General features: G+C 39.9%; 1 protein-coding gene across 2 annotated transcripts in view; it reads right to left on the bottom strand.

Annotated features, from left to right (window-relative positions):
• SFMBT2 (Scm like with four mbt domains 2) overlaps positions 1-24,537 on the bottom strand; it is a 229,177-nt gene that overhangs the window by 69,008 nt on the left and 135,632 nt on the right. For both annotated transcript variants that reach the window (XM_080685057.1, XM_080685058.1), the window contains exons 8-9: positions 8,606-8,707; positions 3,082-3,229 (exon numbers count right to left, since the gene is read on the bottom strand). In XM_080685057.1, coding sequence (XP_080541183.1) covers positions 3,082-3,229; positions 8,606-8,707 — 250 coding nt within the window. The remainder of the gene's footprint in view (positions 1-3,081; positions 3,230-8,605; positions 8,708-24,537) is intronic.

Below are 24,537 nucleotides of genomic sequence, written 5' to 3'. Positions count from 1 at the left end.
TACAGACAAGCACTTGGACTTTTTCCAGTATTTGCTATTACATATCATGCTACAAAGAACAAACTTTTATGCTTATTATCTGCACAGTGTATCTTCAGGAGAGATTTCCAGGAATAAAACTGCTGAGTCAAAGGGTAAAATGCATTTATAATTTTAGTAAAATTTGACAAAATGCCTTGGACACAGTTTGCACCTACCTGCACTATCACCAGCAAATTTGGGAATTCTTGTTTCTCCACACGCTCATCAAAACAAAATTTCTTTTCTTTCTCTTTCGATTTTCCACCTCATCTTATACAGGCATGCCATCTCAATATGATTTTCACTCGCATTTCTCTTATTGTGATATGTTTGAATAAGAGTCCTTATGTTTCTTTTAACTGTGGATTATCTGTTTATATTCTGAAACCCTTTTCTGTAAATTCTGGTCTTTTTCTTACTGGCTTATCAGTAAAATCTGTACTATTTCAAGATAACAGTCCAGTAGCCAAAACACAACCCCTATAGATTACCAGTGGATCCTTGACCAATGATATTGATCACTTCTTAAGTGTTTTAAGTATTTTTGTTTTTGTTTTTTTAAAAAAGGCTTATCACTGAGAGTTTCTTATTGGAAGATACTAACCACTATACTCAATATTCCACAACAATATTCATGAAGAAATTTTCTTTTTTGTGTGTGATTTTTCAAAAAGCATCCTTCATTTTCAATAGGGGAAGAAATCATTTGGAAAACTACATGAAGACAGTTTCATTTCACCGTATATCACAAATACTTGGGTGACAGAGAAGAAATAATAAATGTGGCTAAATGTTAGGTATAAAAAAGCTTAACATATTAAAACACTCAATATTCTAAATACATTTGTATAGTCATTTCATTACACATTAGTTCAATACAGTAATCTAAAACAACTTTCTTAATATCGTGAAATGCAATCATCCAAATAAGCACATACATTTTCCTAGTAAATATTTATGCTATGGCCACAATCACTTTTCTAAAAAACACTTTTTAAGAGTTACAATTCATAAGAAGCATATTTAAAAATTCTGGTAAATATTAAACCTCTGCCATAATGAAATAATCAAGCAACCAAAATGCATGTATTAATACTTCCCTTTTTTCATTATGTAAGGAAATACCCAACCAATGTTTATAAAATTCTTAAATAGATCTTATTACTAACTAGACATTTGCAAAGTCCAACTAAGAAGCATTTTAGATATGTAGAAAAAAAACTTCCTTCAATGACAAGAAACCCATCTGCACCCCTGGTTTGACTAGAGTGGTTAGAAGGAAACAAAAGTGGCCCAAGGGGCATTCGAACTCCACAAGTGACCTAAGGCTAACGTTCACAGCAGGAAAGGCCTTGTCTTATCTACCACCAGTACAGACTCTATCATAAACACCTGGATAGTCATTTTAAGGGACTATAAAAATACTTAGACTTTTGTCATTTCTTTGATTCTGCACGCCTGTGGAATACCAGACATGTCCCCCTTTGACAGCCCTGAAAGCTGAGGCGCAGGGATGTGGCCAGTCTTTGGTGAGTACCCAAATGCAAACAAGAACCTGGGCCTTGTGAACTGGAGTTCTCACCGCTATGGGTAGCGGGATCCGGAGCCAGACCGCCTGCCCTGTGACTGTCTATGTGTGACTAATTTTCCTCATAGGGAAGTCCTCGTTTTAAGGATTAAATGAGTTAAGCACTCAAAATAGTATAAACAGTGTTAAGCAGAAGTTCATGGTACTCTATAATTAGACCACATTCCATTACTGCAGAACGTAAATGTGAAGAATCAACAGCTGAAATGGAAATACTCAAAAGCAAGTCCTCCATGGGAATGAGCAGGGATGGACAATGAGGATAAAAGCTTAAAAATATCAAAGTATATTCATGCCAGTGGAGTATAGGCACGCCATGGATGAGCTGGGTGTACACAATTAAAGGTGGTATGTGGCATATGATGGACACCAGGAAAATTGGAACTCAACCTGTGGGCATTAATTACCTCCCAATATGGTCAACACTGCATGTAAACCAGTCCCTGGTGAGCTGGAAGGGTTAGCACAAAACCCCTGTATTATTTGTAGTTATCCATTATAATCCCTCCATAAATTTACTTTTCTACTCTCTTCTGATTTTCTCTTCTATTATTCCATTTATTTCCTCCCTATCTTCTCTCCTTTTGCCTTACTGCTTTATTCCTTGAATAAACCTTAGACCTATAAGGGACAGCACATCAAGTTACTAAACTTACAGTGTAGTGCATAAATCCCAATGTAAAAATTATTTTAGTGCAACCTAGTTCCCAATTTAATTATTTTAACACTAGAGGCCCAGTTCGGTCCCTTAGCCTGGCCTGCACCCTCTCATAATCCGGGACCCTTCAGGGGATGTTGGAGGCCCAGTGCATGGATTCGGCCCGATCCCCGCAGGCCAGGCCAAGGGACCCCTCCATTGCACAAGTATGTGCACTGGGCCTCTAGTATGCATATAAGATCTTTGGTTAATCTCTTCCCTCCCTCCCTTCCCTGTTCCATGTTTCCATGCCCGTGCATTGAGCGTCTGTCCCCTGGTGGTCAGTGCGTGCCATAGCTACTGGTTGAACAGTCAAACGGTCCCTTAGGCTTTTATATATAGAGATATTATAGCATCAAATTGTTGGATATCTGGGAGCAACTGGGCTCTAAGGAAAATCTGATTTATTGTAAATAAAATGTAAAGAAATGCTTCAATAGCATCTTATTGTCTTTTCAAAGCCACTTCATAGACACTCTGCAGTTTTTAACCTCAATCACTTAGCAACACTTACCCTCTATCAGTACACAAGGGCAGCAGAACCATCGAACATTCAATCACTAACCTGGAACTTTGCTTTACAGATGTGGACTGAGAAGCCCAAGGTCACACTTCCCGCCAGGGAAGGAATCTGTACAGACCCCTATGTCAAGCTAACCATGAAAGACATTCTTTTTCCACTACTTCTAAATTGTTTACAACATAAATTTCTCTAGATAAACAATGACACCCTCCTGAATCACTCAAACCCTGCACATTTTCACAGAATACAAACCTTTGGGAGGTGTGAGATTGACTCCATTTTTAAGGCACCACTGTACTGGTAAAATCCCCAAAGAATCTGCATGGCACAGCATTGAGAGTTTACTAGGTTCTGGTCTTAGATCGTCAATAGTCACTTGAAAAAAATTATTGTTAAAAACCTGAAAGAGAAAACCAATACAGCCAATGGTTAGTTCCTTGGGATTACATATAAGACTAGTAATGAAATATTGGAACAGCTTCCAAACGCAATCAATGTATTTCATCAAAATGGTTTGACCACAAACTGGCATGTCAATGTGTATTACTAAATTGATCCAGTTGCTACAAAGTTAGAGTTTATCACTGTGGTCATATTAATGAAAAGTAAACGAGTAAGTAGAATGTATTGGAGACAGAGAATAAAACGTAAACCAATAGTCATAGCTGAAAGATAAACAAACTGCTGAACTAAAACAGACAAACCCTGGCCGAGGGGAAAGCCAGGCAGGCACTGAAAGGTCTAATTGGTTTCTCCATGTCCACAGCAGGGACACACGTTCTCACACCAGGTCATTCAAGAATGCTCCAAGGTCTGGCCTGAAGATTTCTAGTCGCATCTAAGTCTCATGTATCGCTCATCTTGAATTCGCCCAAATGCCCCACCTCTAGCCCAAGAGGAAATCATTCACACCAGGCCTGTTCTTAGCATTCTTGCAGTCTAACAGCGCACTCCCTTGTCAGTCTATAATCACAGTGCATTTTTAAAGGTCCAACCTGAAAGTCAATGCAGCTGGGAAATTTTCCCAACCACTCAGTTGGAATAAAGGGCCCCTGCTCTGTGCCCCCAAATCATCAGGCTTGTATCTCTATACTGAACATCCTCATCCTCCCTCCCCCCATGGACTGATATCACATCTGTCTACCCCAGCATATCCCAAGTGCTTCGAGGACTGTGGCCTCTTCATTCCTGTGAAGGTATTCTCACCATGCAGAGAAAACGCTTTGTGCACAGAAACTGGCTAATCATCCACTGGATATAAGGGGAAGAAGAAGTCCATGAAAAAACAGGAACAAAGCATGATGATGAAAAAAGAAGGGGGCAACAGTCAAAAGCATGATGGATCTAGAGAACCAAGTATGTAAAAGAGACCAGAGGAAAAAAAGAGCACTTTCCCAACTCAACAGAAAATCTTAGGAAACCTTGACACTCTCCCTAAGCTATGATTCTTAGCTCCTTCATTTAAAAAATATTTTCTGGAAGCAACCTAGTTCAAAGATAAGCAGGAGAGGAAACTCACTTCAGTTCTTCTTGATGATGTTAATTCCAGTAAATAATTAGAATTCTGTCGCCTGAGTTTTGCAAAGGATCAAACATTACCTTCCCGGGGGGGCTCCCCTGACAACCCTACTTAAAATCACATCTTCCCTTCCTCCACCAACACTCCATTAGTTCCTTTCCCGATGCGTCTTTCTCCTTTTTTATTATTATTTTTATTTTTTTATTGTTTAAAGTATTACATGTAGTAGTACATATATCTCCTTTCCCCCCCCCCCCCATTGACCTTCCCCCAGCCTCCCCTACATTTGCTTACGTATTACTTAGAGAGAAGCTAAATGGTTCAGAAACACTGGGCCTTCTGGTCAACACACAGGTCTTAAACTAAAGCCTGGAGCAGTTAACCAACTTGCCCAAGACTGTGCAGCTCAGAGCTAGCAAATAGAAACAGAGCCCAAGACTGTAATTCCAGTATCTTTTGCTCTAAACAATGCAATATATTTCACATTATAGATGATACTGTCATCACCACCATCGTCTGTCACTATCTCACTGTTTTGGAACACCAAAAATATAATCCCACTGTACTGCTAAAGGTTGGGTATTTAATACTGGATCTGCTACATGCTTATCCGTCTATTTGCTTTAACATTACTTATTTCTTCAACAGTTGTGCCATCAAGAAAAGCCCCAAGGAAAATAAAAAAGAAAATTTCATTATAATGACTAATAACGGCACAATACATTATATTCTCAAACTTAATATTCTAAAACATCTTCCAGTGTTAATAGAAACGTATTTATTTATGAATACCTTCTGCATGGAGATTATTCTGATACTGTGTTACATGTACATGAATCTTGAACCTGGGGAGGTGCTCATCCAAGTCTATGCAGTACACAACACATGGCCAATAGGGAAGGAGGGGTCTATAAGAATGAATGACTTAAGTATTTTATCTTTGGTACAAAAAGTAGGAAATATAAAAATGAAAATGTATCTTAAGAATCAGAGAAAATATCCTCTCACCCCCAAACTCCAATAAGATTTGTTTAGGGAGTAAACTGTTTTACTGTGGAAACCAAACTGCTGCCCCTGGAAGTCCACACAACAAGATACAGGTATTCAGGCTGCAACTAATTATAATGAGTGTGTCACATCCCAACATCACGTATACAACGATATAAAGGCATAAAAATGTGAATGTCTACCCCTGACAGGCTAAGCACATTTGCATCTCTGTTTGGCTTAAAAAAAAAATTTCCAAGTGAAGCTGACACCACAGCCTCTTAGAAGGAGGACAAGGCAATATATATCCAGATAAATGAACAGCTGGCATCACTAAATCACCCGCTGCTCAAACAAAGGGAAATTCTGGTCAGGTTTCAACAAGATATCACTCTTTAGTTTTCTACAAATGTGCAACAACCAGAATACACAGGAAAGAACCCCGAAGGTCATTTCAAATAAAATGGTTTTTAATGGATGGTGTATAAACATGATAGCATGCATTTCAACCTCAAGATTATCACTCAATGCGTAAGTCAATATTTTTCTCATATGTAGTTATTCTTTAAATAAATTACTTTAACAGTTATAAAAAATAATTTATAGTCATTAAAGGAAAATACTTTAAGGGGGAAAAAAGACATTTCCTTATCGTAACTATTTTCCACATTCTGTAATACACTGTCATCACTCTATTTCTCGAATTTTACCAAATCATAAATTTTAAAAAGCACGACTCAAGTAACATTAAAACACTTGTCACTGCATCAAGAAATCCTGTCTCATTCAGAAAAAAGAAATTAAAATGGAATTAACCTTTTTTAGTGTCTTCAACTTTATAAGATTCAGAAATCAATCTGTGTCACCAAAAGGATCGTTTCCTAGGACTATGCATCTGAGTGTCACACATTTCATATGTTTGTTCTCTGGTTGTAAAGTCCTGCTCCAACTTGCTTATGGGTCCTCAGACGTGTGGCAGTTACAGGAGCTATTGAGGACACATCTGATTGTATCCCAAATACAATTGAGACATTCTGCCAACGTGAAGTAACATCAAAGAAACTTGTTTGTTTTTATTTCCAAAGTCAAATATATTCTTGTAATAATGAGAGAAAGAATAAATATACCCAATTGATTTCTTCATATTAATTATGAAACTATTTCTTTGGAAAAGTGCTGCATGGATCAAGACTCTCAGGAAAAAAAATGCACACAAAGCAATCCTTCTTTGCACTGCCTACAATAAAAATTACAAAAGCCCACAGTAGATAAACGATCAAGTTTTTCAAATACTTTGAAATCAAAATACAAATTTCTTCTCTCTTCCTCTTGGATCACAAATTTCAAGATAGACCATTTCTCCACAGGAACCAAAACAGTCTGATCAGCAGTTGGTAATGTTTCCAAAAAAAGGAGAGCAAATGAAAGATGACAGTAAATGTAAAATTAGAAGTATTCTGTTGGATCATGAAAGAGTTCATTTTATCTTAAGAATGACTGACATCCCAACCCACTGTGGTGACAATCAGCTGTGGTCTACCTTGATCATCCTCTTCACACAGTAGTATTTTCATTTCAAAAGTTATGTATGCACAGTGGGCCGGTGGAAAACTCAGCAATATACATGGCTTTAAAGGGGAAATAAAAGGCTTCAGTTTCTCTTCAGGGCAGGTTGAAAATAAAGTGTGCTGAATGATTCACTGGACTGCTGACTCCAGTTGTAGGGTTGGCCCTTGCTAAAACTGGTGATGTGTATTAACCACCACAGCACTTTGTAATAAACAAACTTAAAATTCAGTTCTACAACAATCAGGCTTATATTCCACCAGCTAACAAGGGTAAGATAACAAGGGTAAGATAGACCATTTCTCCACAGGAACCAAACACAGTCTGATCAGCAGTTGGATCCCCAGATGCCTGTGGCATGCTTTTTTCTTGGGAGATAACTATGATAAATAGTACCCATAAATGGGACCAAAGGTTTGGGTGAACATAGCTAATATTTTACTGAGCACTCACATGTGCCAAGTACTATGCCAGGCACTTCATCCATGATTCCTCACTTCTCCCAATGACATAAAGTGGACGGTATAATATTTACGGTATACTAGTAGATATAAAAACTAAGGTTTTTAAAATATAAGTAATTTATTCAGCTTGTAATTAGCAAAGCTGGTTGGGATTTATCTGCAGAGCCATTTGTTTAGACTAAAACATTATGCCCCCAAGGAATTAAAACATTAAATATTACATTAGTGGGCACCATGAGACCTGCGTTTGAATCCATGAAATTGACTTTTGAACCATTAATTACCTTCCCTAGAAAATGCATAAAAGGCCATTAACTAAAACAGACATTGGCTTAAGAATGCTAAGTTAGCCCGGCCGGTGTGGCTCACTGGTTGAATGTTGACTCATAAACCAGGAAGTCACAGTTTGATTCCTGGTCAGGGCACATGCCTGGGTTGCAGACTGGATCCCCAGTAAGGAATATGCAGGAGGCAGCCAACTGATGATTCTCTCTCATCATTGATGTTTCTATCTTTCTCTCCCTCTTCCTGCCTCTCTCTGAAACCAATAATAATAATAAAAAAAAGCTTAAAAAAAAAGAGTTCTAAGTTTGTTGGTTTCTTCCATCATTTATACGAGATACTTAAGGTAGAAACACATACTTTAGATGTTACCATAGCTGACTTCATTGAGATGTCTTTGATGGAAAAGGGAAATTATAATCTTAAAAGCCTATCAGACCATAATTAAAATGCCTTTACATGAAAAAGCAATTTCATTTTAAATTTGCACATCTCAGAAGCATGACTTTGCCTTTATTAATGAAAGCACGTGATTAAAAGGAAATCAAAATGCAATGGGAATTTGCTTTTCACCATTTGCAGGTATTTTTGAAATATAAACAGATCAATCATATTAAATACTATCAGTTCAGGAGGAGCAAGTTCACAGCCATGCATCTTTAACCTTCCGCCAAGTCACTAACAGATGCAAGTGTCCACATACTGTATTATCAGAAGACAAGTGAAACTCACCCAACCATTACATGAGGGGACCTCTGATCAGACTCACTCTATGCTACCAGTGATAAAGAGAGAGCTTCAAATAGCACTGGATGGGAAAGAAGGCAGTTCGACTTAGGTTTCCTTGGAACTGTAGCATATCCTTGTGCAAACACATTTCATCTGGTTGGCTTTCAGTAGAAAGACTTATTTGATCCACTCTGGAGGCTGAGATGCAGAGCAAGGGAGGGAAACTCACCTTGGTCACTGATGCAGGACAGATATGAAAGGGCTCACTCATATTCACTGTTTCTAGTTTCATCCCAACTGTGAAGAAATGGCTTCGCAAATCTGCATGATCCTGCAGGGAAAAAGGGTACAAAAATTGAACGAGCTGGGATTGTAAATTAATTCAGCAACTGTCTGGATACTATCCTTGAACATTTTATTGGGCAACTAAAATCAGATTGAAATAATTAACCCTCCCCATTTCCAATGTCTAATTATTGCAAGATACTGCAGATTTAATTATTTTCTGCAAGCTCAGTTTGCTTTTCCAAGAGAGAGAAAACAAGCCCTTGTAGCCATGCTTAAATTTACACGAAGCAAAAAAATTCATATTGCACTGCTTTGATCTTCTTCGTCACCATGAATGGAGCACAGCAGAGTAGTAGAGGCGATCAGTCATCTAAAACACAGCTGGAACATTATCTTCAGGAAATGTGGCCTCTTGCCCCCGGGGTTACTTCATGGGGCTTCAGTGAGTACCTTGTGGGTGATACAGCTTGTCTCTATGTCCGTGTCTAAGGGCACACACGCAGCTTATCAGTTATTGGTGGCGAGCCGATCATCTCGGAGATGTGTGCACACAAGGGTCCAAAACAGCCCTGCTGACCATCAGAACCTGACTCCTGCTCAATAAAGTTGAGCAACACCTCCAGCTTAATAGATGTCTGGCAGTTTTATAACTTGCTCACAGAAACCTAAGTGTGCGAGGTGGGGCTTTCCTGTCTTCTCAAGAAAACAAATTTCAATATCCACTTCAGCTGCACTGCCATAGATGAAGCTAGCTGGACTCCGGGTACCAGGATTTATCTTGCTGAGATGGAGGTCACTTCATAACTCAAAGTCTGTATAAAGAGTAGTGGCTAAATAAAAGTATTTGCAGACTACCCCCGAGGAAATTATACCTGCAAATAAATCCCTTTATTTCTAAATACGTCAACAGGGTGAGAAGTACAAAAACACCTGGGGACTCACTACTTTCTTTTATCTGAAAATCTAAAGTGGCTCTTTAATTCAATTATGCATTCTACATCCAATTCTGATGACCTTACAGAGTCCCATGGGGCTGGGCCTGCTCCCCTGGCAAAGTTGGTCAATGTGGTAATTGTACATCACAAGACTAGAGAAAAAGAAGTGCTTATACAATTCTCTACCACTCCACTGCTTTACCAAAGAAGCTGCAGAATGTAACCTCCTACAGAACCACAAGGCCCCTCTCATTTCTCATGTCACCACAGCAGCCTGCAGAGGTCTCCGTACCCAATAGATTCAGAGCAAGCATTGGGTGTGGCTGAAACAAATAGCTCGACCTCCAAAACGAGAAGGGATGTGGTAAATGTGCAATATGACAAAAGCTCACTAAAATAACTGGCCCGTTCTAAAACTTTATCAATTCCTTAAGAATTTGTAGTCATCACTTTATAAAAATTGTATGCATAAGGAAAATCACACAGAAATACTCTTAGGTGCAGGAGATTATTTTATACTGAAAATAGAGCATTTATTTTTACAGGTAGCTGGGGAAGCTGGATCCAGAAGAGAAATTTAAAAAGCAACAGTAAATAGAGTTTAATGCATATCAATACTCATCAACCATAATGCTAAGGCAAAGCCAGAAAGCATAGATGTTGAGACAAAAGTAGTAAATTGAAAAAGACTAACTGACATCTGAATTAGACTGTTTCTATCAGACATCATGACTCCCAGTATCTCACTATCAACAGGAATTGAGGCACAGTAGTGGATTTTACAGATAAATATTTTTCTCTTGAAACCTTTTGAAAAGATAAATTATTCTAAAATTATGTCATAAAAGTTTGTCTGAATATACTCAACAAGTTTAAGCATTCATCATTATAGTTTTTGACAAATCAGAAATGCACTCATGCACTAATGATACGTTTCTAATTCTAATAAAATGCCCAGATGAATGTAATATTTTCACAGAAGTTCTTCTGTTTCCCTCTCCGCTACAGCAGAAGTTCCCTCTCATTCCTCACAGTTATAAGGCTAAACATTCTTGAGATGTGGTTCACCAACAATAGAAAACTTGTAACTTCTTCCTGGCTGCCTCCACCACCAGAGAGTTGTCCTTGCAATTTCCACCTCTCACCTATTCTCCTGCTGGCTTCTCCTTTGCATTTCCCTTGTAAGGGTGTCCTGACAGCATTCTGGGCTTCTGGTCTACCTGCCTGCCATCTTAATCTTCTATTGATTTCAGCTTGTGTGACCCCTTTTTTTTTTGTCCCATATACTTGTTCCTACCTTTGTTCTCTGAGTAGAGCAAGCTTTCTAAGAAGGGTTGACCCATGACCCCCAGACACTCTCTACATTCCAGGCCCTCAGGTTGACCTTGACCATCGACTTGAAGCCAAATCTACACCTATCTTATATCTATGCTCCAAGCCCTACAGAAAGGTCTCTATCACAGCTTCCACTGCTGTGTTGAAAACTCTGTGGCCCCCAGGAACTCTACACGAATAGTTGTCATTTAGCTGCTGCCTTATTTTATTCAAAGTTGTCTAGTGTGACCAGGCATTGGCTGCCTTTCCTTAGAAATAAAGCACAAAGGCTTAAGATGGCAATGTGCTCCTTAGGTAACCTGAACCTTTCAGGGCTGCAGACTATATTATAAATGTTTATTATTAATGATTATGGTGTATTGTGCATCAAGCGGTATCTCTAAGTTATGAGGGGATCACTTTGTGCAGATATTACACACTCTCTTCCATCTTTCCTGGAGTCTGTGCACTTATTTTGTCAACCACTGATTGTCTCTCCCTCTCTGTTCATACACAGAGAATACCATTAATGTCAAAATCATACATGGCCATATGTGGGATGAAATTCAAATATTAACAACATTAATATTTTTAAACAGTGAAGATATTGTTGACAATATTTTGCTCTGATGACATTAAGGTATTTTTAAACAATTTCAAAATAATGCTTAATTAGCAAAGGTTTAGAACTTTCCCTGTGTCAATCATGGCTCAGATTTTCAACATCTTAAATTATTTCTACTAGATTTCAGCTGCAAGCACAAAATTTCTTCCTTGTGGAAATACATCAAAACTATGTGAAAACTCTTAAATCTGTTTGTTCAATATACTGGAAAAAGGAGCCAGATATTTTGAGAGGCAGGTGCATCCAAACATAGGAATTTATACTCTGGTCTCAAATATTCATATCTATCTATAATATCCTGTTAAATTTGAACTCCAAATTTCAAAAATTACTTTGGAAACTATAAAATACATTTCTGTATTCCCAGCCTTAACTTTCTCAAGGCCATTTTTTAAATCAAAATTTTAAAAAAAGAAGAAAAAAACAAATAAAGAAAAACATCCTACAATTACCATGTAGAAATCCCACCAGTTTCAAAGGCAAGTCAACATAATGGATTTTTTTTTTTTTAATTTAGGAGCAAAGACACATAATGATGATGAGTTTTACTATATCTGCTACTTTCATTTTTAGGTTTTTCCTGAACAATGATGTCAGAAATGTTTTACTAGAGACACACGATAATATTTTCTAAAAGGACTTGTAATTGAATCCTCTGGCCATTAGAGACTTAAAAAACATGACAGGTAGTACATGCAATACTGTCTAGTCAATGTTGAACTCTTTCATTTATATTGTGCAATTAATCCAAGAACTATCCCAATAAATATTTACTGAGTTGAGCTGAAGATACATAAAAAACTGGATCATTGACATTCATTCCAGTTCTATGTTCTATCATTCAGTCAGTAAGCATTCGTTAGAAACCACTGAGATACCACACAGTAGGCTGCTAGATCATGCACAGAACACACACACAGAAAATACTACATTTATCAAAGAAAGAAGGAAAAGACAAAGAACAGTTATGAAAGACCCAGGCTTAGAAGAAATTTCAGAATATTTTTACTTGTTGCAAATAAAAATTATTATCACTCCGATGATGGTAGTCCAAGGGTTTACAGGAGTGTATCTTACTTTGAACTATGAAAAGCATGTGTAGAATGATAAAAACTCTGGGAAGGTGGCACAGTAAGTTTGGTTGGAGAGGCTGGGTCTTAAATACTGATTGAGAGATTTGAGCCTGATATAAAAGGCAAACGAAGTCCTTTAGACCAGTGGTTCTCAACCTTTTTAATGCCGCGACCTTTTAATACAGTTCCTCATGTTGTGGTGACCCCCAACCATTAAATTATTTTCATTGCTACTTCACAACTGTAATTTTGCTACTGTTATGAATCGTAATGTAAATATCTGTGTTTTCCAATGGTCTTAGGCTCTACAGCAGCAGTTCTCAATCTGTGGGTCACGACCCACAGGTTGAGAACCGGTAGCAGGGTCGCCTAAGACCATCAGAAAACACAGATATTTACATTACGATTCATAACAGTAGCAAAATTACAGTTGTGAAGTAGCAATGAAAATAATTTTATGGTTGGGGGTCACCACAACATGAGGAACTGTATTAAAGGGTCACGGCATTAGAAAGGTTGAGAACCACTGCTTTAGACACTCATAAAAATATAGTTTTTTATGATAAGCAAATAATTAAAAACCAGTGAATTTCAACATAGGCCAATACACAGACCTTCTGAGCTCTGTGTGGGTATATATGTACATTCATATTAGTGTATGTGAGAGAAGGTACAGATATTCTCAATGAAACACAAATGTAATCATCTGTAGACCATTTACTTAGAGCTGTTAATGAAGTTAGAATACATGCATTCATTTATACAAATACAGCTAATCATTTTCTATGTTAAGCAGAGAGAGTTCCTGGCCACTGAAGATGATTCACAGAACCAATTATCTACTGAGAGATAATGGAAAACTCACTGTGGTTTGAAAGAAACATTCTGGCCTTTGCAAAAGCTCTAGAGAATCATTCACACCTCACAATGACTGGATCAAGAATGATGTTATTCCTGAAATCAAGAGGGATTACTAAATCCTTAGTACATTTACAAATATGCCTGTCACATTCAAGAAATACCATTTATTTAAATATTCTGGAGTCCTGTTAAATTGCTTACAGAAAAACTCCTTTCATTTAAAAAATGCTGGCAATGCTGTTCTCATCACTACACATTTTATTTTTTTCCTAAAGTAGTTTTATATTGATCAGAAGTAAACATATCATTTATTTTATAGAAGGATGGTCTTACCAGCCTACCTTAAAAATCACTCTTCAGGAAATCTTTTTTTCAGTGGAATGACAATGTAAAAGAGATTATGGGTACATCAACTTCTGTTTTCCACTAAGGTTTCATCAGCTTTATTATCTCCTGAACCCCTGTAATTCTCATGCTCTCCTAACAAGATCCAGTGACTGCATTTAGAATAACTTGGTTGGGTATATAATATCAAGCAGGAAAAAACAATAACAATTAACATATTATAAAAACTTATAAGGTCCATCCTTATAGTATTGTTCACTTCTCACAACAGACTATTGGGCAGTATCCATCTTACAGTGAAGAAGTTAAGACACAGAGAGGTTAAGTTACCTAAGCAAGGACACAGCTAACAAGAGGAGCCAGGACTCAAATCAAAGTGGTCTGACGCTAAGTCCATGGTTAGCTAGCAGGTTAGAGAACATACTAGGAGGCAACAACCCAAAAGGGTCTTTTATTTATTTATTATTACTAACTAGGAAAGCAAACAAATAAAACCCTTACAACCTACAGGATCCAAATATTTTATTTCAAAGACATGTATCGCCAAGTTAAAAGTGACGGCTACTGATAGTGATCATTTACTAACACTTCCAATATTTGCTGTTAATTCATAACTTTTCAATAGCTATGAACAAGATGTGTCAGAATTTTGACACTAAAAATTGCCCCCAAAATGTTTAGATATGTCAGTCACTATCTTTATCAGCAATGGATAAATAATTGTTACTAACTGCTTTCATGTGTCCCGTAACCAATGAAGACTGAAAACATGTGTGCAGCATTAAGCCTATGGTGCTTTTTTAATTATCCTTCATTGATATCTATGTTCTTATATTGTTATCAGTGTTAATCAAGATGGGTTAATCTGATCTAGTAAATTTTCCTGGCTGTATAGTACACACAAATCTCAATTTGTCCGTGCTGTGGTATTGAAAATACTATTGGTTAAGCACTAAAGTATGTGAATGAAGAGAAGAGTAGACGATGTGGTTCTTGACATGGAATTGAGTTAGAAAATGACTAAGGAGTGATAAATGCAAAGCATAATGCTAGGAAAGAAGTTTGGACAAACTGCTGTGTATCTGGTTGCAGGGGCTCACATCTCACGTTATTTCACCTATGAAACAGGGGTCAAGAAAATGAAACCACCTCAGAGCATTCCTGGGTACACACTGGTCACCTACTGCTCTAAACATTAGCCTCTGACGAAGTCTCTGCATTTGAAGGGATTACCATGCCTGGGATAAGGCTCTTGCTGGTTCTGGAAGAATCCAACATAGCTGTTAAAGAAACGCTGCTGCACAGAACTGCCTTAATGTTAAGTCATCGTGCGTAAGCACCAACCCAGAGATCTCTGGCAGAGTGACAAAGCTTTGGGGTGAACACTGAAGTTCTTATAAAAGAGATAAGGACTATGAGCATTAATCTACAGGAGATGAAGAGTATTGCTAATTGAAGACAGGAAAACTGGAAGAACATTCAGTCATTTTAGGTTCCACTCTCTCCCACTTGCCTTGAATGTAGCTCCCGTCTCCACATTCACTTTCAGGGCTTGCAGAACTGTAGGTTATGCTATTATAATGTGATGTGGCCATCTGAGACTCCCATCCCGGCTTCATTAGATAAATACACCTCATACGATATAAAAATATGAAGAATGTGGCAGAGGGGAGAATGAGTGCAATCTAATTAACACCACACAATTAAAATGCACTTGGTGAGGATTTTAATGTTAAGAAGAGCAGGGAATCACTCACTGTGCAGAAACCAAAGTTTTAACCAGAGTCCCACAATCCACAGCTGCAGGAAATTGCCTTCAGGGGTGGCAAGCCAAGCACAATTTCTCTGGTTCTTCCTTCCTGCTTATGTTGTTACAAAATAAGATGAACAACAAATAGATATGTAATTCAGCCCCCCTCCACATATTTTAAGTACCAAACTCATTTACCATATCATACTTCCGAGAAAATACTGCACAGTATATAATTTTGTCTGTTCCAACATGCCAGTTTTTGGTCCACAGGGAACTCAAACATTGCATATGCATCTTTTAGGCCTCAATTAATTTGCATAATTTCTAAGAATAGGCTTCAGTGAAGTTAAAGGTTTTAATTAGTATTACATTCAAATTGATATATAATGAACTACGCTTTAATTCCTTTACTTATATCAACATGTCATGCTAAAAATAGACCCAGTGCAATTCATCATATTGTTCCTTTTTATTTCATCAGTGATTTAGTGCGCATATGTTCATTAGAAAATTACTCTCATATTCATTTCATCTAAAGCTGGACATTAGGATGCCAGCATTTATTAAGTCAATAGCATTATTACATTTCAATTCTACTGCACTGAATTAAATTTAGCCAATGAAATATTTATAACAAAAATGTTAATAAAAACCCTGTAAGCTGAACACTCATAAGCTTCCCATTTTTTACTTACAGCTGAAAATAGCAGTTTTAACTACTAATCATACATTAAATCAAGTTAAAAAATAGTAATGAGGAAATGTAGTACTATATACTTCGACCTGAACCACAAGATTTATAATAGGCAATTATAGCAGGCCTACTTCACAGGAAGTCCAAAAACTGGTACACTAGGTTCTTTAAAAATAATAGGGGCAATGAGAATGCTTTTCATTGATTACCATTTAGCGCCATAAAAGCATTTGTAAGTGGCAAGAAATTCCACCTTATTTACGGTACCACTGTGAAAAAAACAAGGCTGATTTTGTATGTAGGTACACAGTGATTACACTGTCTTTTTTCACGCTTAGTTACCTTTCCCAATAAGTGAGGGCACCCTCTTACATTTCCACAGCAATGCTCTCACCGGTCTGAGTGCTGCTGGCTGAAGAGAGTGTGGTGGACATTGTGTGGGTCCATTTCCCTCCCAGCCTCACACCGACTGACAGGCTGTGGTTGACAGGTACATGCTGGGTGCACCTTCTGCTGAGAGCCCTAAATGCAGATAAACTGTTGTCATAGAAATATGACCAACAGCCCTGTATGGTCTCCACTCAGGTGGATGCCACCCTTCAGAGAAAAGGAAGAGCTGGTGATGAGCACACTGACTGTGTGCTCATCCCACAAAGCAGACTGACTGTGTCTCCACCTTTCCAGACACAGACAGCAGCTACTGGAACCTAGGGAGCTGACACCCCTCTCTACTGTGTTCTGCCACAGGTAGGGAAGACTCCAAACTGAGAAGTGCCCAGTTGCCAGCCAGCCTGGCACAGATAAAAAAAACTTGTAAGGTAAGGTCTCAGGTGCCTCCCTCAAAATTTGGCTGCCCTCACCCCTACTGGTCTATCTGTTTCTAGGTGAGAGAACTATTCATCCATCTAGACCATGGTTTCTCCATCTTGGCACTGTTGGCATTTGGAAGCCAGATCAGTCTATGTTGGGGGTTTGTCCTGTACACTGCAGCATGTTTAGCCAATAGATGCCAATAAATTTCTACCCACTAGATGCCAATAATGCTCTACCCATTAAATGCCAATAATGCTCTCAAGTTCTGACCATCCAAATGCCTCCAGACATTGCTCAATGTCTTCTAAAGGGCAAATTCAACCTCGTTGAGAACCACAAGCTCAAAACGTCAACAGAGCCTCTACCAAAGGCAACTGAACAATGAGTCACTCAACATCTTCCAGTTCACACTTGGTGGGCAACACAGTACTCTTAGGGTTCATTTTCTGGTTCTTTGTTACAATGATATTTGGCTTAAATATTCATTTGAAGTATGGTAGCAATCATCTCAGGTAGAAACTGCAGTTTTAACTTTAACTTTAACCCTGCTGTTTTGGGTTCTTGTACTTATTTGCTTGCTAAAACAATAGAAAAGTTATTTTGATTTTCTGAACTTATGTATGCTATCCCAACTGATTGAAAACTCCATTGTTGGTGGTTTGAATATCCCATTGATTGTGATCTTACTGGTTATCAAAGCACATTCTTCTGTACCTGGGAACCAGGACAGCACAATTACCCTAAATTGCCTCAGTAGCTACAGATAATGCGTTTCGGTTGACTCAGTGGTCCCAAGACCAGGACTGCACAATTATTCTAAATTGCCTCAGTGGCTCCAGATAATGTGTTTTTGTTGATTCAGTGATCCACAGACCCAAAACTATACTTAATCTTTATAGATAACTAACTTGCTCAATTTCGCTTCTGTAGCTGCTTTGTGCAAACCACGTTCCTCATTCCAAACCCAAAGATGTAATCGATACCTTTGTGATATTCTGCCTATATAAGCCAGATGTGGCGAGCATTTTGGGGCTGTGAGATTTGGAGCGCTGTTGCCCCTTGTAGCTGCTGGCCTTTGAATAAATGACTCCATAATTTGACTTTTTGAGGCGTCCTTTGTGAGATTCAGGGTACACTACAACACATTCAAGTTTACATCTAAAAACAGTACAAAAGCGACAGGGGAAAACACCTTAATCTTGGGCCCTGGTTCCACCTCAGGCTCTCTATGAGGTAGGGCAACAGGCTAATTCCTCTAAGCCTGGAGTTCTTCAAGTACACAGTAAGACTAACAATGCCCACTGTGCCAGGTTATTGCAAGGATAGTGAGGCTACGTATGGAGAGTGCCTAGTACAACTTATCCTGCGGGCACTCAAGAACTAGAAGCTATTGTCAGTACAACGAAAAATTAGTCCACTGGAGAATGATGTGAGAGTTCACATGAAGTATCCACGGCTTCATTTGCATTTTTTTACTCTGTGTTTCTGTCCACTATCTTGGAGGGTCTGCAAGGGTTAATCTAGATCCCATTACAGGAGACCATGAACTTACACAATCAACCAGCCTTGCTCCTATCTCTCATTGATGAACCTACAGTCTCTCAGGATCAACAGAAACTTGGAAACAATTGAGGGCGAATGGACTAAAATGTGTACAAAATCACAGGTGAAGTGACTAAGTTTCCCAAATTCATTTGCAAACTGGACACATGTGTGCCATGTATGTATGTGTTTGCTTTTAGGGAAATCAAGATGCTGGGCCGGGGCAGGGGTGGGGGAGGGATTTAATCCTTTTGGGATCTGGACATCTCACCAGCAACTACAAGATTGATATCTTTTAAAATATTAACTAGCTTTAAGTCAGGCTTCTACTATTTTAAACTTATGCATCCCTCTTATAATGTTAAACTCAGAACATTATCTAGTCATGTAAGAGTTTTTATGGTTTATGGATGTTGGTCCTTTTGGTTATAAATGGGGCTGGAGACAAGTGGAGGCAGAGTTTACTCACACCCTTGACTTTTATGACATCAAGACAAGGAGACTGAGAGTAGGATGGTCGTTGGAACACATGAAGAAAGAAGACATAGGACTGAAGGACTCCCACACTTTCATTTCCATCCACAACACACGCATCCCCTCAGGGTGCCTTTCTCAAGGCAGGAGGGAGTGCACTAAAGATCGGGGTTCAGTAACACAGCCTTGGTGTGCTGGGCCCCTATCACATGTGGTCCTCATTTTCCATTAGATCTTAAACCTCTGAAGACGGAAAGGGCTTAAAGTTCTCTTTCCATCAGTTTCCCTATGTGAGATGCTGCAATTTGCAACTGCCAGTTCCTGAAAGGTACCGTGGAGCTTAGAGTATGACCTAACTCACAAGGGACCCGTGCATGTTCCTAGAGGAAAAAAAAACTGCCTCCATACAATTTATGTTTATGATCCCATGCACCATAGAAGAATGAACTATAATCCATTTTAATTATTCTCATTAATAGACAGTAGTATGGAAAATCTGAAAAAATTTAAAACACGACACCACAATCACTTTCCAATGTTTCTGTTTTATAAATAGGAGATTTATGGCCCCTCCCCATATCCCACCACCAATTACATTAAGTTCACGCTAGTATTATCTTGCATTCCCTGAAACTGCAGGAACTGGCGAGAGCCAGAATAATCAGTGGCGAACAGAAGCCACTCGGGAATGATAACTCGTGGAGTAGATAACCAAAAGTTGACTACATTCTTACATGCTCAGTGTTTGGAATTACAAGCAAGTCACTATCTAGCAGACTGCAGGCGGCAGCGCTCGGGCTCCTGCAATCCAGCGACTGTTAGAGCGAACTCTGTGTATGTGGGGTTTGTGATTTTTATAGTTACATTTATTGTTTGACCAAAACTGACCTCTTTATATGTCTCTTATAAGATTTTCTCCAATACTTATAAAAACGAGATGGCCCCCGCGGCGCTTTTTCAGTTACGTAATTCATGTGCTTCAATTCAAGAACCCAGAATAGAGAGGCATAACCACACACAAGCTCTCCCTCGGCTTTCTTTCAGCCGCGCAGGACGGACATTGCATAAACTCAACTTCTCTGTGATTTACTACCCCGGAGAGGCTGTTTCACAAACCTCTCCAAGTCTTTAAAGAAAGAACAGCAAAGGAGGGGATGTGGCACAAGCCTGGCACAGCCTGTGCTGAGGTGAGTACTGGCCACTGGGTCGAGAACTCAGACGTTCGGTCAACAACACCAATAGGTTCACAGGGGGCAAGCCAGCCGTCTGGTAACAAAATGACCCACACCCTAAGACAGCCTTTCTTTAAAGGAACCATTCAAGTCTAACTCGATGGGAAGAAAATAGCAACCACGTGCCACACAAGAATTTTTTGCTAAATTATTTGGTATTAGACACTCTGCCAGGTGGTTCAGGGAATGTCAGGCCAAAATATTAAGTTACGTTCCTACATATCTGAGAGAATCTAAGTATCCTACCTGAAGGCCAAACTTAGCTACGAGTTTTTTATTGTTGCTGCATTTAGGTGCTGAACAAGAGAAAAAGAAATCAGTCACCATGGAAACCACAACATCACAATCTATCCTGACAGAACAGCTCGTATCCTTTCTTACCCCTTTGGCTGCACCAGATGGAATAAGAAAGGAAAGCTTTTCTCTCCTTGCCACACTTGATATTCTCTCTCTGGCCTTTCACAGAGGTCTCAGATGTTAAAATACAGAAAAGACTGCCTCCTAAGAGTTAACTCTACAATCACACTGACAGGTACATAATTCAAAGCGGAAAAGAACTAAGGAAATAGCAAGAGGCAAAATCTTCAGTATTGCCAACACTGCCTGACACTTAACAGAGAAGAAATATGTGCATGGAATGCCCTTCTTCCAATAAGTTTGTTTGCTTGTGTTAATAATAATAATAATAGTGCACTTCTTTTTTTTTTAAGTCAATTAGCCTTCTCTCAGCTGCCCCTTCCCTTTGTTTATTAGAACTTTCAGCTATGGGGAATAAAGTATTATAGCTTGAGACCATACCAAACTTACTGTTTCACTTACTATTTTGCCATTACTGAAAACCCTTTATTTACAGATTTCAAGGGCACCTTTTAACTAGTATTTGGTGTGTATACATAATTCTGGATTCGTTTAACAACTGCATATGCCAGAGACAACAGAAACTGAGCTTGGATTAAACACAAAGAGCTGGGTGTTTAATCCAAGTTCTAGATCCAGAACACATGTGTAATACCCTATGAGTCCTAACGAAGTATAAAAACTCAGTTACCGTGACCTCGGCTCCCTTTTAACACCCATGGTGGCCACAGATATTGTTTTGGAATTGGTCAAAGAGACAATACAGAATGAATCAAAGCAAGCATCCGGGATGTACACATCCAACCAAAAAACACACCTCTCCTTAGCTTCCAATAAGACAGAAAAACCCAGAAAGGCAATGCAATAGAGTGGAAAACCAGACTGACCAGAAGAAGAACCAGTCACTTAGTGCCAGCTCGATGGCTGAACAAAAGCATTCTCATTCCTCAAGCTCACTGCACCTATATGAGGAAATCTTACCTAATAAAAGAGAAACATGCAAATTAACCATCACTCCACTATGCCCACAGCCAATCAGAGTATGCAAATTAACCCAACAAAAATGGATGTTAACTTGCTTATGCAGGTGCAGAGTGGCCGGGAGGGGCGTGATGCCTGCTATGAGGGGAAGGGTGGCAGCGGAGGGAACTACTGGAGCCGTGCTCTGGACAGAAGCAAGGACTTGCTGGCTCCCCCGGACTTGCCGGCTCTGAGTGGGGCAGGAGCAGGGACTTGCCAGCTCCCAGGCGGACCCAGAGCGGGGACATGCCGGTTCCCTGGCGGCCAGGGAGCAGGGACTTGCCGGCTCCCGGGCAGCCAGGGAGCAGGGACTTGCTGGCTCCCGGGTGGCTGGGAGTGAAGCTAGGGGAAAGAAGGCCTATTCTTATATGAATATCGTGCAACAGGCCTCTGGTCCTATCTAATAAAAGAGTAATATGCAAATTGACCATCACTCCAACACACAAGATGGCTGCCCCCATGTGGTCAAAGATGGCTGGGCCCATGTGGACACAAGATGGCCGCCACAAGATGGCCAGCAGGGGAGGGCAGTTGGGAGGGACCAGGCCTGCAAGGGAGGGCAGTTGTGGGCGATCAGGCCAGCAGGGGAGGGCAGTTAGGGGCAAACAGGCTATCAGGGGAGCAGTTAGGCATCAATCAGGCTGGCAGGGGAGTGGTTAGAGGGTGATCAGGCTGGCAGGCAGAAGCGGTTAGGGGCAATCAGGAAGGCAGGCAGGCAAGCAGTTGGGAGCCAGCAGTCCTGGATTGTGAGAGGGATGTCCGACTGCCTGTCGGGCCTAAACGGGCAGTCAGACATCCCTTGAGGGGTCCCAGATTGGAGAGGGTGCAGGCTGGGCTGAGGGAATTTCGTGCACCGGGCCTCTAGTAATATATAACATTGACACTGCAAATTCATGAGCAATGGGATTTCAGAGAATGTGTGATGCTGAGATGTTCTTTGGTGTGTTTTTTTATTTGTTGTTTTATATATATTTGTATTGATTTCAGCGAGTAAGGGAGAGGGAGAGAGAAATAGAAACATCAATGATGAGAGAATCATTGATCGGCTGCCTCCTGCATGATCCACAGTGGGGATGGAGCCTACAACCTGGGCATGTGCCCTGATCAGAAATGGAACCGTGACCTCCTGGTTCATAGGTCAACATTCAACTGCTGAGCCATGCTGGCTGGGCTGAGATGTTTGTTTGTGTTCGTTTGTTGTGTATTTTTTTTTATTTCAATTCATCCCTAATATTATTCTCAGTGATCTCAACTACTTCCTCTTCTTAGCCACAAACTGATCTGGGTGATTTTTCCCTGATCATGAAAATACCGTCTTAGTGAATTCACAGCACTATAACAATCGAGCTCTCTCTTTGCTGTCTATACACAGTCATCCAACTATGCACAATGGAGGTTATACCGATGACCTCTCCAGAGTTTTTATTCTTCTGAGTTGATCTCTATAGTTATTTCTTCACTAATCCATTCAAGAATGTTTACTGAATGCTTACTGTATACCAGGCACTGTGCAAGGCACTGTGGATGAAGCACTCATAGAAATAAACCACCTGCTCTTTTAGGACTTATACCCTAGCTAGGGAAAGATCAGATGCAAAAAAAAAAAAAAAAAAGTAATTAATACAAAACACACCAGGGGATAAATGTGATTAAGAAAAATACAGCAGGGCTGACGATAGGGAGATGGTGGGAGAGCCCTATTTGTTATTTTAAGAAGAGACCTGAAGAAAGGGAGGGAAGAAGCCATGGAGGAATCAGGGGGAATCACTATCCAGGCCGGCAGCATTACTGCAAGGCCTGAGGAGAGCACCTGAGTGTTGGAGGATAACAGGAAGCCAGGATGAAGCAGAGCATGCAGGCCGGGAGCAGCAGGTGGGCTCAGAGGGCAGGCAGTGAGCTGGGCCTTGCTGGACCCTGGATGGCAAACCCTTGAGTGGGTGAGATGCCACCAGAGAGTTACATAGAAAAGAACGACATGATCTGAATTTTGTTTCAAAAGAATCACTCTGGCTGCTTTCTGAAGAACACACTGTAGGGAAGCAATAATTAGAAGCCGGGGAAAAAGTTCTAAAATGAATGCAACCGTACAGGGACAGGGCGAGGGCAGCTTGGACGAGGGTCATCGTGATGGAGGAAGAAGAGAGTGATGTCTGGGATAGATGCTGAAGGTAGAGCCCACATGCTTTGTAGATGGATTGAATGAGGTGTGCACAAAAGATTTACAAAGTAGGTCTGCAACCGAAGTCCTCAGGAAGAGCCCACTGCAGGGTTGGCCCTGGGCTGACATCTGGGAATATGGCTGACAAACAGTACCCTACAGTGCTATGAAATTTTTCCTAAATATGAGTGGCTCACTCTGCCGTGACTGTGTGCAGAAACAATATGGTTTATACTAGCACCCCTAAATTTCCCTCTGGGAGTCTGGAATGCGGGTATATGCTAGGCAGAGGGTGCCCACATGGCCAGCCCCCACTAGAAACCCTGGGTGCTGAGTCTCTAGTGAGTTTCCCTGGCAGAAAACAGTTAACATGTGTTGTCACAGGAAATTAAGGAAAGGATTAAGAGTCTACGGTGGGACACTCCAGGAGAGGAGTCTGGGAAGCTTGTGCATCGATTTCCAGAGACCTCCCTGGTGGCTTTCCCCTCTACTGATTTTGCTTTATGTCCTTTTGCTGTGATAAACTGTACCTGTGAGTGTAACAACATCTGAACCCCGTGAGTCCTGCTGAATTACCCAACCTGGGGCAAATCCGGGGATCCCTAAACTGGAGTCTTGTGCCAGAGAAAGAAAGAGGCTTCAAGGAGAATGCCCAGGTTTCTGGCCTCCAGTCTCAG

This window comes from Plecotus auritus (assembly GCF_963455305.1).
Source record: "Plecotus auritus genome assembly, chromosome: 1".
Taxonomy (NCBI): domain Eukaryota; kingdom Metazoa; phylum Chordata; class Mammalia; order Chiroptera; family Vespertilionidae; genus Plecotus; species Plecotus auritus.
This window is presented reverse-complemented; position numbering and strand designations above follow the sequence as displayed.